This window comes from Manduca sexta, chromosome 22, assembly GCF_014839805.1.
Source record: "Manduca sexta isolate Smith_Timp_Sample1 chromosome 22, JHU_Msex_v1.0, whole genome shotgun sequence".
Lineage (NCBI taxonomy): Eukaryota > Metazoa > Arthropoda > Insecta > Lepidoptera > Sphingidae > Manduca > Manduca sexta.
The window spans coordinates 9,396,523-9,411,861 of record NC_051136.1 but is presented as its reverse complement, the minus strand read 5'-3'; the positions used below and the strand labels follow the sequence as shown (position 1 = coordinate 9,411,861).

The following is a 15,339-nucleotide window of genomic DNA, read 5'->3' as shown; positions in this document are numbered from 1 at the left end:
ACATTAATCGGCAACAAAAGATAAAGTAACTCTATAATATACCTTTATGTACTTAGTTAATATGTCACAAATAGGTACTTTAAAAATAGTCTTTGAACAAGAAATAATTAAATCGCCTACTGTGAGAGAAATGCCTTTGCTTTGTGGAATACATCCAATTATCAGCACAAACCAAATCAAACAAACGATAGACTCGCATGGTTTCACTTGCATTGGTCAGTTTCTAAACTTGCAATAGCTAATTGACAGCTCTCAATCATGGGCCTATTAGTAAATTAATTTCAATAAATAGAGTTCTCTAGAACACAACGACGTATGATGAATGCTTCATATTTACCAATTATTTACATCTATGGTGCGTGATGGTACAATTAGCATGTTAAATAACGCCCTTTGTCGTCGGCTGGCATCTAGCAATAATGACCACTAATTGTTCGGCTAACTCTGCCGCTCCAACTGTATTTTGCTTTAAATATGGAATGTATTTCAAATGACTAAATTATTCGGTGTCATTAGTAGGTTCATGCGGCTTCCAAGGAAACTATACTATTGATAAATATAACTACTTGTATATATACATAATGAGATTTACTTATAAAGTTGTTTTAGCGATAAAAAGTGATTAAGAACTGCTTAGATAGCTGTCAAAAACATCACTGGTTTCCTAGTTTAAACCCTATGAGGCAAGATGGCGGGTTTTGACTTACAGCTTATCGAGTAAATTTGTGTTTTAACTAAGCATAGCTTAGCGAAATTTTTATAAGTAAGACTGAATATATATATAAAATTATATGGTGGTTGTTTGTGAATTATATCGTCAAACCTAGCAATAAAGTCATTTATCAAACAGCAATATTTGACACGGTTACTTTAATGACGTCACCAAGTCAGAAGCCCTAATGATCTTAGTCATGTCAAGATAAAATTAAAATGATAACAGTAACACGCTATATTTTCTCCACATAGCTCTCAGACAATGTTGTGCAGTGTGCTAAAGTTAACATGTATTAAGATAAATATTGTTTGATTTAAAGTTTGTGACATCAGACATGGAAGATATAATCCAAGAGGATGTTGAATGGTATGATAAATTCAGTTTTGTGTACCTAGATGTAAGTGTGTACCATCTCTACTGTTTATGTGCAATATAATACGTAAACATGACGTTGTAAATAAAAATACGTAGTTTAATTCGTTATCGTTGGAAAACTTGTATCTATAATAATATAATGAAGACTTCCGTTTGAAATTTATTTAGTGCTCCAACAATACTAAAACCACTTATGTTTCATTTGGAGTACTAGGTCTCTGCATGGATTCTACGAGCATGGATCTCATCACTATCACCCAATGAGACAAACCAGCACGACATTAGAACGCAAGATTCGCCACAGCCGGTCAGTGTATGTTTACTTAAAAAAAGTAATTTTCGCAATTCAACAATGTGTTTCTCTAATCGTAAACGATAATTGCCTTTCATAATGAGTACCTTTACGATGTAGTTCATTATAGTCTTTGTAAATCCTAAAATCTTTAAACTTTACGTCGTTGAGAACTCTTTAAAGCCTATATAATTAAGTACTACAAAAGGTGATAAAAATATTAATATGATATGCTCAGCCGTAATCACGTCACGCTTGACGGAACGATCGTCAAAAACTTTCCCAAATAATTTTTCCGTGAAGATACTCATTGTAGTTTTGACATATAAATGGTATAATTTCATGAAGAAGAACATCATCTTACAGAAGTCTAGTATAGTCAAAGGGATCGACAATGGTGCAACTAATGTATCAACAGTTGGCCATTTACAAAGGGCTTATCACATGTAAAATATTGTTATCATGTCATTACATCTGACTATCCAATAAACATACAAAAAGGAATTTAAATTATTTTGAACAACGTAAACCGATAATTGCAAACTAATAAACTTCTAAATTACTTTGAAAGAAACTTGGAAAGATTTGTAATTTGCTTAACACTTTCAGAAGTTAAAATGAGTTAATTACATAGTATTATGATAACTATGTCTTCCTTTACGTATTTTATGACTAACGTGCCTACGTATAATGATTTATAGATTTATTTATTTACGGAAAAATATTTTATTCATAAATTCCGACTAGAAAATCGCACTTATATGCACTACCTTGCAAAGGTATTAGCGGAGTAATGCCTTATCCTTTATTTTAATAATACTGAGCATAATAAAATCGCATAGTTCCCCTATTATTAGCAAATTAAAATTAAAGTATAAACAGTCTGAAATATATGGCTGATGTGATTTATGCATTTGAATGTAATTTCAGTCACATTTCGTTGAATCCGTCAAGCAGTTTCTTAGTTTACTCTTCCAATCATCCAAATATCTAAACATTTCCACAAACCTTTACATTTAAAACACATTTATAATATTTGTGTATATACGTGTAGGGGCATCCGATCCCGCAGCCTATTCAATCCGAATATTTACGGGATACAGGAATTAATAATATTTTGAATAAACAGTAAGATAATAAAATAATCCAAATAAGTTCACTTTTATATTTTACTACTAGAAAGAGACCTATTAAATTGCACTTTAAAAGCGGCCATTGTGGTCACATATTGATAATCCTAATGTTGCGGGATTTCGGAATACCGTGATCTAGTAGACGGAAAGAACTATACGTGTGTATATAATAGTTGTTACTAATATATTAACGTAGAGTTTCTTTTTCACATTTAGTTTTATTCACATAGTGCTATTTCCGGAGCACGTCATTCACCCGGTGATATCTAATGGGTAATGTCTACTTTTACACATTATTATTTATTTTATAAAATAAATTCTGCAGCATGTCATTCACCCGGTTTTTATATATTGTATAAAATAAAAAATACGATACACTTTAAATGGATACATATAGGTTTATTTAATCTTGAGAACCTGAGGATACAAACAAAACCAAGGTCGCAAAACTGGCGTTACTTATGAAAGTTTATTTTAAGATAATTCTGAGACTCTAATTCAGGTTACTTTCATTCGTTATTAATTATATGTTTTTTTAAGAATAATGAAATTATGTGGCCATGTTTAATACATATTTACAAATCAGCTTAATTCCTAAATGTAATATGTACCTATAGCAAATTAGAACAACCCAGGAATCCACTTCTAATTATTAATCTACGTTAATTAAGTAATACTAGTGGTCTTGATATTCGACCGTCGAATTTTAATATATTTTTAACACATATACACAAAAAAAAATTCAACAGCCGTTCCCTATATGAAGTTTAATTATACCAGATCTCATAGGTACTCCTCTGTGCGCGCAATGTATTAAAAAAAGGGTACATATAATTTTGACGTGTTAATATAAAGATAAGCCTTAATAACTTCAAGGAAAAATATTTTCGTATCACAAGCGATCTAATTCACGATTCTAATTAACAGGACCGCGTAAGCGAATAAGAGGAGAGTTTAAGATAGAAGTGGAACCGCAAAACATGTGGCTCGTTAGGAGGGCCGTCTGAAAGTGACACCACTGACGCTAATTACCCGAGAGGACAGCTTACCTGTCGCCCGATGCATATATACTGCACCAATAAATATTTGCTTTAATATAGCAGATAATAATCTAGATAAAAAAGATCTTTAGTGGGCAGTTAGGAGAAATAAAAACTGTATTTACCCAAACGAGTCCTAAATCAGTATGTACAAAAAAAAGTATTTTTAAACAGAAAGTTATTTAGATACGGATAAACCTAAAATTGTCAAATCCACGATAATCCATAAGATAGATACGTGATACGTGAATCTACAAAATCTTCAAATTACACAATCATGACATCCGAAAGTATTATAGTTTCGTCACGCACATGCGTCATCGGAAATTAATAGTCAAATCACGACGAACTCGAGTGTAACGGAAACTTCTGTCTTCCTAGTTCAATATATCACAAAACGCATTATGAATCGTTTATTTATTCAATATCATAATCCATACATATTTTGAAACAGAATTATTCTTACTTTAAAACGTTGTACATTCTACAAAATCATACTCAAAACATAGGATTGATGACCAATATTAAACGATAAAATAGACGTTGATCATTATAATAAATACATGTTAACGTATTTTTTTCATCCCATACGAATAACATACATTTTGTAACTAATTACTTGCGCACACATGTGCATGACATTTCAGTACGGGACAGCCTCCGCGTACAGTCCGATATTCGCATTACAACTATCAACAGCGAAACGTAGGCTCTATCGTGCACGTGTGGTGTTACAGTTATTTCATATGAAAAATTACACTACGTGAATTATGAAAAATAAGGAAAAATCGAATCTAAATGCAACGAAAGAGTGGCGTGAGAGGTCTGAACCTCTGCTCGCCGTGCCTGAAGATGAAAGGTGAGTCGGGCGACGGTCGGCGGGCGATGGCGGTTCATTAAAACACACTATTAGTCGATAAGCGCTCGCTCAAACAAAACAACCCAACCTGTAATGAAACATTATATCGACACCTATCTCACTCTATAAATAATAGGTGTTCCTGAAGTTTTCGTTTTGACTAAATAATTGTAACTGGTTTTTGTAAATTACGGTTATCTCCTTATTTTCTTATAACATCTTGCAAGAAAATTGGTCATATGTTTATTGGCTTAATAATGTTCGAACTGATAAATTCCTATATAATAATCGGAGATCGAACATACGACAATCCGTGTGACAATTTGGTTAACAAATTAATTTACAAGAAATCATATCTAACATAACAAGAAACTTGCAAGATAAGGAAGGAAATGCACTTAGCAGACAGCTGTTTTTCTTTGAGTATCCCTGCTCACCCCTTAGGGAATACAAACGTTGGAATTTTCAATTTTAAATTATAAAAGTTTCAGGTCGTTTCTCTAAATCGTCCTTGATTATACAACAAGAATGAAGAAATTTACCGTAGAAATCAGAGGTGTAATAGTAATCTATGTCCCTTTTATAGGTCTCGGTTACAACATAAACCAAACAGCCACCGCTTATTAAAGTTAAAAACTTTAAACTACCACCTTAACCCGTATTTGACCATGATTATTCCGGTGTGCAGAATAATAATAATATTAATTGAAATTGCAAGCTGATTTCAAGAATCGTAAATCAATGTTTATGCTACATCCATTAATACTTATATTATATATGAATAAAATATATTTAAATGCGTCTATTACACTTTCACAGCTAAACTATTGAACCAATTTTGATAGTATTTAACACAAAGTAAGCTTGAACCATAAGAAACGATAGGCTTCTGTTTTAACCTTGAAAAGAACGTAATATAACTTTTATCCCAGTAAAAGTTTATCATGCGGAAGAAGATACGATGAACTATTTCATATATTTTAGATAATTATTTTATCTAAAATATATGAAATAGTTTTTAATAATCGTAATTGATTAATAATGAATCAGCAAAAATAAAAATGCGTGTGATATTATACAAAACGAAAGCAAAATTTAATTTCAGAGAGCACCCGCCACATTCACTGCCCCGGCTTAGCGTGGTACCGCCTATCAGTAGTAGTTCTAGCACTGACCATATTGCTACACCACCATCCAACAGGAAACCACTTTCACATGGCGAGTAAGTATGTAGTTATTTGTAAGTAAATTTGTTCTTTATAGACTTTATAAAACCAAGTTAAGCTAAAACAAATACCTGTGTATTGTATATTCATGATAACAGAGTTGGAGAATGTAAAACTTATTAAAACCTTATAACAATTAACCGTAAAAAGCCCACTTTATCTCATTAAATATTGTTGGAACCGACATTTTCACTAATAAGTATTTATTAGCAGAGACAAGATGTCTCGACTAAATGTTAAAAGACTAAGTCAAGGCATCTTGTCTTATGTACTACATACTTTGTACTTCATCAAATCAAAAAGCCGCCATATTTAACTATTCAAGTCATTGTTTCCAGACAACCGACAACTGAAGGTTTCTTAGCTTAACAAAATATATTGGTACAAAATGAAATTTTGTAGCAAATAACACGCTAATCTGCGCACTAAATGCAAATAAATCTACCTAAATCCTGCAAACATTTCAAAACAAGTTAATTAAATTAATTTATATGTACTACAGACTAGTTTCATGGTAGTCCTATTACAATTATTATTAAGCTAATTGATGCAATGCATCATATTGTTTCAGTGAATCGATGACGGTGGTTTTGTCAGCGTTTTATGCCAAGTTATTAATAGTTTTAGGGATAGCATTACCAGTGACTAGTACTATACAAAATGAACTGTACACTAATATTACTTCTGATGTAAGTAATAAAACTAATGACCATTTTCTAACATTTTCAATATATTGCAGTTTTTTATTTGGATCGTTTGTTGCAGATGTTTACGATGTATTTATATATTGTTAGTATGGCATTCTTGGCATATACGTTTTATCACTTGCGAATGGCGAAACGGGACAAAGACGGTGAGTATGACCTTCGTAGTTAAATGCTAATTGGTTCAAATAATTTGTAACATTCAAGTTATAGTAACATATAGTAATATCAGCTCTGTATTATATACTGTCCTACTGCTGGGCACGGATCTCTTTTACTACTGAGAGGGATTATTATTAGACTTTAGTCCATCACGCCGTTCTAGTGCGAATTGGCAGACTTCACATACATTCATAATTCTTATAGAAAACTTCTCAGGTATGCAGGGTTCCTCACGATGTTTTCCTTCACCGTTAGAACAAGTAATAATTTACAAAGAATACACACGAAAGTTTAGATAACTCAGAGGTGCGTGCCTTGTGCGCGTGCGTTTTTATAAAATTATGAAATCAATAATCATTATTATTAATATATTTTTAAGAATCTCTCTATGTTTTCATGGTTGAGATTCATAAGTAGACTTGTATTTTTCAACAGAGAAAAGCGCCTTAAAAAAAGTAATTTTGTGATTTGGTACTGTACCTTTAAGTTCCTATAGTTTAGTACTAAAATCTGTTTACGAAATTACATTCTTTATTGCTTAATGTAAACAAAATAGAAATATCTAACAACTTTTAAATTAAGTCTATTGCCAACGGTTTAGTTGACAGGATCGAAGTACATTCCTATTTCCACATTGAAAATTTACTATCTCCGAATATGGGATAAGTATATTGAAACTCATATGCGAAAGTCCATCCAGATAGATTTTCTCACAAAATTTTATTTATAACATTCGAGTTATGCATATATTTATTTTTATTTACATGTTTATCCAAATAACAGCTTTTCTTTTTGCCTCCAACCAGCAGAGGCAAACTGAAATGTACCATTGGTTCCGATTTAAAGGACATTCCTATTATTATAATTACTGGTCATTATGAAAGTTAACATATTCTCACTTCATGTCAAGGTGATAAACATAGAGTCGCACGGTACCTGCTTCGTATTTCAAATTTCAATAGAGATAATATTTGACTGAAGAGCAGGCAGTGAATTCATAATCCTATTGGTATTTATGGATGGTGAATATTATTTACTTACGTGATATAAAAAAATAGTTCAATTTAAATGTCTAACATTCGCGTAAACATAAGAAATCATTATAAGCAGAGACCAATAAACTAGATAGAGACATATAAACCCAAGTGACCTGTTCAACTTGTTTATCTGTCAGTCCATGCTATAGAAAAAGGCATAAAGCAGGACTCCTACCAAGGAGGAAGGTCGTATTGTCCTTAAACTCTAAAATATTAAACCATACTTTCTCATCATACAGAAAACTTCAAACGTACGCGGTACGGCAGCTTCTACCTACACATGGGAGTGGCCGGTTTCGGCGTCGGATCCATAATCTACTCCTGTCTCCAGTTTGGCGGATACTTCGACCTCTCTGGCGATTGTCGACTAATAATAGTAGCCATCAAACCAGCTCTTCGTATATTATATTTAGTGGCGCAAACGGTCTTCATATTTTCGTATACTGACGTAAGTTGTTTTTCTTTAAAATTATTTGTGTCAATTCTGAAATAGTAATCAAAACATCACGTTGTTACTTTGGGTATTTTCAGTGTGTAATGTACTATTTAGTTTCAATGTAACTTTCCTCTTAGTGATTTCCTATTACACTTTTAAATGTATGATAACATAAACAGTGATTCATTGATATGCATGAAAATGGGACTAACCAAGAATCCCTCAAGTGCTATTTAAGTTTTCTTCTTTCTCGCGTACGAACAATTTCTGCTTGCTCGCCAACCACGACTGCTGCATATACCGATAATATTTTCGAGTGAACAATATGGAACATTTCCGAAACATCTAGCACCATCAATAACTTTCTAGTACATTCAGGTCCGTTCGTAAAGTCCCAGAACATCATCAAACATCATATAAATGTTTCTAAATAATTTCTCAATCATTTCACATATGTAATGTTATTAGATTCCACATTTCCCCGTTGTTCAAGTACCTAGTAGATCTTCGAGGCATAAAATGTTGAACACGGCTTTTGAGTACTATATAAAATACGTATTCTTTAATAATTCACTTACACTTTTTAAACATCTCCAATTTTATAACATATAAAAAACTGTTATCGATTTTCTAAAAACCTAATGACAGACTTATTATGGAATTTAGTATGGAGATAGTTTAAGACCCTGGGAAGGTTATACGCTACTTTCTATCCTGGCAAATATATAGGGAGACATTTATCCCAGAAAACTCCTTCACGCGGGTGAAGCCGCGAGCAAAAGCTAGTTAAATGGATAAATAAACAATAAGGAAACCTTTAACCTAGATAAATAATAGATCACAATATGATAATGCCCTTAAGTGAATTAGTGTTAAAGTCCTAATTGATTCGTTGAAGTGCAAAGACATGTTTATTTCTGATATAATATAAACTTTTCAACTTGCAGATATTGGATCCGATGCGTGGTGTAGTACTTGATAGGTTTGGTTTGATGCATTTAATAGCCACCAATGTATGTGAATGGCTTAACGTGGTAGTTCAGGAGACAAGAGACGACATTGTAGTGGTGGCCTACGACCAACCAACACTGTTACGTTATGCCAATATTAGTGGCCATTCTAAAATTGACATAAACGACCAAGTAGATAATATAACTATTGAGGAAGTAGTAACGAGTGCTGGTCAAAACATGATTACAAAAATTGGCACAAACACGACGTTAAGTTACTTAAATGCAACAATTAATAATGATGTCTGGGTTTGCAACGTGTCAGATATGATAACACCTCTGATTAGGAGTGTCAATCCGTATCTTCGGCCTTGCGGAGTGGAATACAGTCTTCTTTGTTCTGTCATCATAGCCGTTATATGGAATGATATATGCACCGTAACTGGTTCGGTAAGAAATTTCTAATTTCATGATCTTCAACAAACTATTTTTGTAAACATATATTAAATATATTACTACGAAAGATTTTAGGCTATAATTTAAATTTATCAAGCTCCTTATTTACAATGCTGCGTTAGTTTTTTAATACTACAAAAAAACTTTCCCATAATTTTTATTTTATTATTTAATTGAAATATGTATGATAAAAAATAATTACTCGGTCGAATATAAACTAAATAGTGTGAACTATAAATAATATAAAACTGAAAGTGTGAACCTGCAAGCCATTTTAATTAAATATATTAGTATAAAGAGATCTTGAGTGAATAAGTTTTAATACGTTTTGCAGAAACCAGTAAATCTGAAATCAGTGCCAAAGGAGCAGAAGCAATGTTGTACACGTGTTAAAGGCAACAATCATTTTTCGGTGGACTGTGGAAGTGCACATAAAGGCTTATTTATGGGCATCGCAGTACTCGCAGGCACAATCGTCAGTCTCATGCTTTTCAATGGACTTTTTCAAAATGAAAAACATGTAGAACTTGCTCTCTTGCAGGTAGTATTATAATTTATTGATTTTTCTTTAAAAACGAGGCATCGCGCATAAGCCCTCGCAAATAATTAATTACGTTTACTATTTTGTAATATCGATATTTTTATATTTACACGTGTTTTAAAATGAATAAACTTTTAACAAATAACAACAAAATTTACTAAATACAATCTCACATACTTTTTAGTAAGAAATTATAATTTCCATATTTTTCAGATAAATATATGGGAGACTATCTTGTTTATATTAATGACAATAGGTTCAGCGGTATGTATTCAACGAATGAGAACGTTACCATTGAGAAGAGCCGTTTCAACTCTACAATTAGAGCATGCGCTGCTCCTTGTGACACAATGTGGAGTTTATTTATATTATTTGTTTCAAATTATCGGTACAGGTTTCCTTATTCAAAGATATCCTGAAGGAACAAGAGCACCGAGGTATATTATTTGAATTAATTAGCTAAAGCCTTTTCTATAGTTTCTTCATTAATAATAGTAAAAACTTATCATTTAAGTAATTTTTTAGGATAATATCACCACTATGTGCAGTTATACAGAGTTCCTGTCAAACGCTGTTGGTACTCGATGCTTGGACACGAAGGTGTACAGGCAGCGGGCGGCAACGTCCGGGACGACAATTAATCACATTTCTGCTCGTTGGAAATTTTGCTTTATGGCTTCTTAATCGAGTCAAAAACGCAAGAGCAGAATTCCATCCACTTCAGGTACACATAATAAAATTATAAAATAAACAACGTTATTGCATGAGAACTTATACCAACCTACTCTAAAAAAGGCGACCTAGTCTTTAATATTTTGAATACGTGTGCATTACCTAATTGTTTTACGCTAGTTTTTGCTATCTATAAGACATTTACACATATTGTATTATAGATTCTCACACATAAGTAATTCATATTGAGGTCTATTTGATATCTAAACCCGTACAGACATAAACTATACCGCAATGAGGTGGTAAGTGCCACAGACAGAGGCACGTACTACCTCATAGCAGGCGACATCTTAACGCAGAGGTTATTAAATAGCTGTTGGCCGAATATAGAATAACACTTGGTAATTTAGTATAATTGCCGCCTCCTTTCTCTAAGGACAATTTATGTAATATATTTAGACCACGTAATATATCTGTGTATATAGTCTGAAAGCTCTGGATACGATTCCCCATTCGAACAACATTTTTGTTATGGTTTTTTAACACCAACTGGCCAATATAGGATCCCTGAAGGTTACTAGAATCAGACTGTCGGCAGTTGATAAAAACCAAACCAAAAGTATTAATATTTTAAAAATGAGAAAGAACATTTTTCGTCTCAACATTGGGGTACGAAAGATTAGGGAAGGTGGAAAAATAACTAATAATTATATAAAATACTAGCTTTTGCCCGCGGCTCCGCTCGCGTTATAATATTTTTCAGCCTAAAGTTTACCGTTATAAAAGTAGTAGTTTCCCGGGAGCCTATGTTCTTCCCAGGGTCCCAAACTGTCTCCATGCCAAATTTCCTCTTAATACGTTGGGTAGTTTTTGAGTTTAACACGTTCAGGCAGACAGATGCAGCCGGGAACTTTGTTTTATAATATATTTTTTAGAACTTTTTAAGAGGAACAATCCCGTCGTACATCATTGTTGCATAACTTTAACCGTTTACGCAGCGCACGCAACGGAAGCTCTCATAACTAATAAATTGTCCCCGTTTTTGCAACATGTTTCATTACTGCTCCGCTCCTATTGGTCATAGCGTGACGATATATAACCTATAGCACTCCAGGAACAAAGGGCTATCCAACACAAAAATATTTTTTCAGTTCGAACCGGTAGTTCCTGAGATTAGCGATTACTGCTCCGCTCCTATTGGGCATAGCGTGATGATATATATAGCCTATAGCATTCCAGGAACAAAGGGCTACCCAACACAAAAAGAATTATTCAGGACCCTTATTCTGTATGATAGTGAAAACGCGTAACGCGGCCGTGTCATGTTATCTTTGAGAAATGTGCGTGAAATGGTATTCTGTAAGCCAAATTTCTATGGTCCTAAACATGATGTGTTGTGTTACGTGCTTGTTACGCACTGTTAAAATAACGTGCGGGATAGAGAATAAGGGCCCAGTTCAAACTCCTAGTTTCTGAGATTAGCCATTACTGCTCTGCTCCTATTGGTCATAGCGTGATGATATATAGCCTATAGCACTTCACGAACAAAGGGCTATCCAATGCAAAATGATTTTTTTAATTCGAACCGGTAGTTCCTGAGATTAGCCATTACTGTTCTGCTCCTATTGGGTATAGCGTGATGATATATAGCCTATAGCACTCCACGAACAAAAGGCTATCCAACGCAAAAAGAATTTTTCAGTTCGAACCGGTAGTTCCTGAGATAAGACATTACTGCTCCGCTCCTATTGGGTATAGCGTGATGATAAATAGCCTATAGCACTCCACGAACAAAGGGCTATCCAACACAAAAAGAATTTTTCAGTTCGAACCGGTAGTTCCTGAGATAAAACATTACTGCTCCACTCCTATTGGGTATAGCGTGATGATATATAGCCTATAGCACTCCACGAACAAACAGCTATCCACCGCAAAAAGAATTTTTCAGTTTGGACCGGTAGTTCCTGAGATTAGCGCGTTCAAACAAACAAACAAACAAACTCTTCAGCTTTATATAATAGTATAGATATCTAGTGATATAAATGTATGATATTGGCAAAAAATCAAAGTTATATTTCAGTACATTCCACGATTATCCTTTTCAGATGGAATTCTACGGGGTTTGGGCGTGGACGCTCATTACCCATGTTTCTGCGCCATTACTTGTCTGCTATAGATTTCAAGCTACCGTCTGTCTATACGAAATTTGGAAGAATTCATATAAAAGAAGAAAAGACACTAGTGATAGTTCAGACCTAAATGATATTGAATTAAAAAATCACGCCGCGTAGCTGCACAGCTAGGTAGAAAAAATACCAAACCAACAATATATACGAAACCAATAATATATCTAATAAATGATTATATTAGTATTAAGATAACTATTCTGTATTATAATATTATGTTTATATTTTTTGAAACTCGTTTCTTTGCTTTAATCTTCAACCACCTTAAGGCCTAAGTTCCTTAGGTAGGTATTATTATAAGCATTCTAAAGCACAGAAAAAATAAGATTTTTTATTGTCGTATATTATAAAGGTATACTGATATCAAAGTATCGCAATAGCAAGAAAGGATAGTCAAAAAATTTTATATCATAATATAGCTCGAAGAAAAAAATAATAATACAACAATGCAATTGGCTCTACAATCCATGTTTGTGATACATACAACATGTTCGTGTTATACGTTAAGATACCTAATCTAAGAAGACGACTAATTCATAACATTCAAAGAAACCTGTAAATTGGCATAACTCAAAGTAGGTACCGACTATATTATTGTTAAAACATTGGCAATACATTGATATTTGACCCAAAGATAATTGTAATATATAATTTCACCAATTAAATCTGCTTTTTTTATTCATCTGTCCTTTTGATTTCATAACGTTTTTATTGCTGAGATGTCACATCGTTGTCATAGGTATTGCTTGTTCTTGTTATGAGGTCTACACCAAGGATAGCGAACCAACGGCACGCATGCCAGTGGTGGCACGTGACAAAATAATTCGGGCACGCGAGAAATATACCCAACATTGTATATGTATCCTCGTTTAAGCTTCATCAGTGAAGCCACTTTGCAGAAACTCGATAAAAAAAGAACTTACTTACTTAGGTCTTAAAAAGTAGTTTAATACGTATAGCACGTATAATAATAAATTAAGTATATGTAAATAATGGCACGTTAACCATTAAAGGTTCGCAATCCCTGATCTACACTATACTAACCTAAAAATTAATACAATTAATTTATTTTAATAAACACTAATTTAAATGCTGGAAAAATGCAAAATAAAAGAAATACAACATATTAAAAGAGTTTAATTTACAACTTATTTAAATAGATAAAGCAAATAGTAGAGACCTGGTAGGTAGTTTGGATGTAATATGAAGAAAGATTGGTAAGTAATTTCTGAAACAATTTGCCCAATTGGCTGATGCTGTTTTTCGTTTTTATATCGACAGGAATCTACATTATCCTTGAAATCTTCGAGCTACTTTTTATAGAAAGGAATTTAAGGATGATATAATAAAACTTAAAAAGAAGATCGACCATTAGTTTAATAATATAATTACGTACCTACGTGTGAATTATTATGTTCGCCCCATGAGGCAAAAAGCTTATACCCAAAGCTTCTTGGTTCGCCTGCATAAAACTATAAATTCGTCAGTAAATTTGAACCTAGGAGGTAATTAAGTATAAAATAAATCCAAGGTTCGAAGTTGGCAAAAGTGTAAAAGAGATGTAAGTAACACTATTATATACTACTACTACTATTATCCTTGGATGCTACAGCAGCGTGAAAATCCCTAAATCACTGTAGAGATGTGTAAAGTCATCTATAGGTACGATGCTAGCGCCATTTACTTAAAAAAAACAAATATTTCCCTTGGAAATAAATTACCAGGATAAAAAAATTGCTAACATGTTAATCCAGGATATAGTCTATCCAGATGCTAAATTTCATCGAAATTCTTTCAGCAGTTGATGCGTCTACTTCTAACAAAAATCGAAATATTTTTACATTCGCAGTTATAAAATTAATAATAAAAATAATTTTAACAAAAAATTAAACCGCCTTTAAAAACCACTCAAAACCAAAAAATAATTTCACAAAACAAGTATATATTGGATACCAATTTTGGAGTCGGTGCCTAATTAAAATTGCTAGTTAAGCTCTGAGGAGTTACACCTCTGCCTACCCCTGAAAAGGGTAAAAGTTGTGATGCTATATATATGTATGTATGTAAGAAGTACAGTCCACTAAACCCAACACAAAAACACAAGTAGTAATGTGTTTCGCACGCAGTACGACTATCGCGCTAAAATTTTACACCTCTGCCTACCCCTGAAAAGGGGAAAAGGTGTGATGCTATATATATGTATCTAAGAAGTAGATTCAAGCAAACCTACCGCTAAAACACAACATATATTTCGATCATACTATAACTATCGCGCTGTGGTGTTACATCTCTGCCTACCCCTAAAAAGGGGAAAAGGTGTGATGCTGTATACATATATGTATGTATGTAAGAAGTAGAGACAATTAAACCCAACCCAAAAACACAACTGATATGTTTCACACACAGTACGACTATCGCGATGAAATGTTACGCCTCTGCCTACCCCTGACACGGGGAAAAGGTGTTATGCTATATGTATAAGTATGTGAGAAGTACAGTCAACCAAACTCAACGCAAAAACATAACTAAATACGTCACAGAAAAGTTAAATTCGC

At 33.2% G+C, this 15,339-nt stretch overlaps 1 protein-coding gene across 6 annotated transcripts; it reads left to right on the top strand.

Annotated features, from left to right (window-relative positions):
• The first annotated feature begins 831 nt into the window (after nt 1–831).
• Nucleotides 832–13,466, top strand: LOC115445863 (proton channel OtopLc). 6 transcript variants are annotated; one of them, XM_037441282.1, is made up of 11 exons: nt 832–1,081; nt 1,305–1,403; nt 5,520–5,636; nt 6,212–6,329; nt 6,406–6,493; nt 7,783–7,991; nt 8,927–9,379; nt 9,720–9,926; nt 10,140–10,363; nt 10,452–10,650; nt 12,704–13,466. In XM_037441282.1, exons 1-11 carry the CDS (start codon nt 1,050–1,052, stop codon nt 12,887–12,889), a joined length of 1,932 nt encoding a protein of 643 aa, XP_037297179.1. In that variant the 5' UTR covers nt 832–1,049; the 3' UTR covers nt 12,890–13,466. The 6 variants fall into 6 exon arrangements, with proteins under 6 accessions (XP_037297179.1, XP_037297178.1, XP_030028200.1 ...); XM_037441281.1 differs by having other exon boundaries at nt 1,299–1,403; XM_030172340.2 differs by having other exon boundaries at nt 836–1,081; nt 1,305–1,397.
• The last annotated feature ends 1,873 nt before the right edge of the window (nt 13,467–15,339 follow it).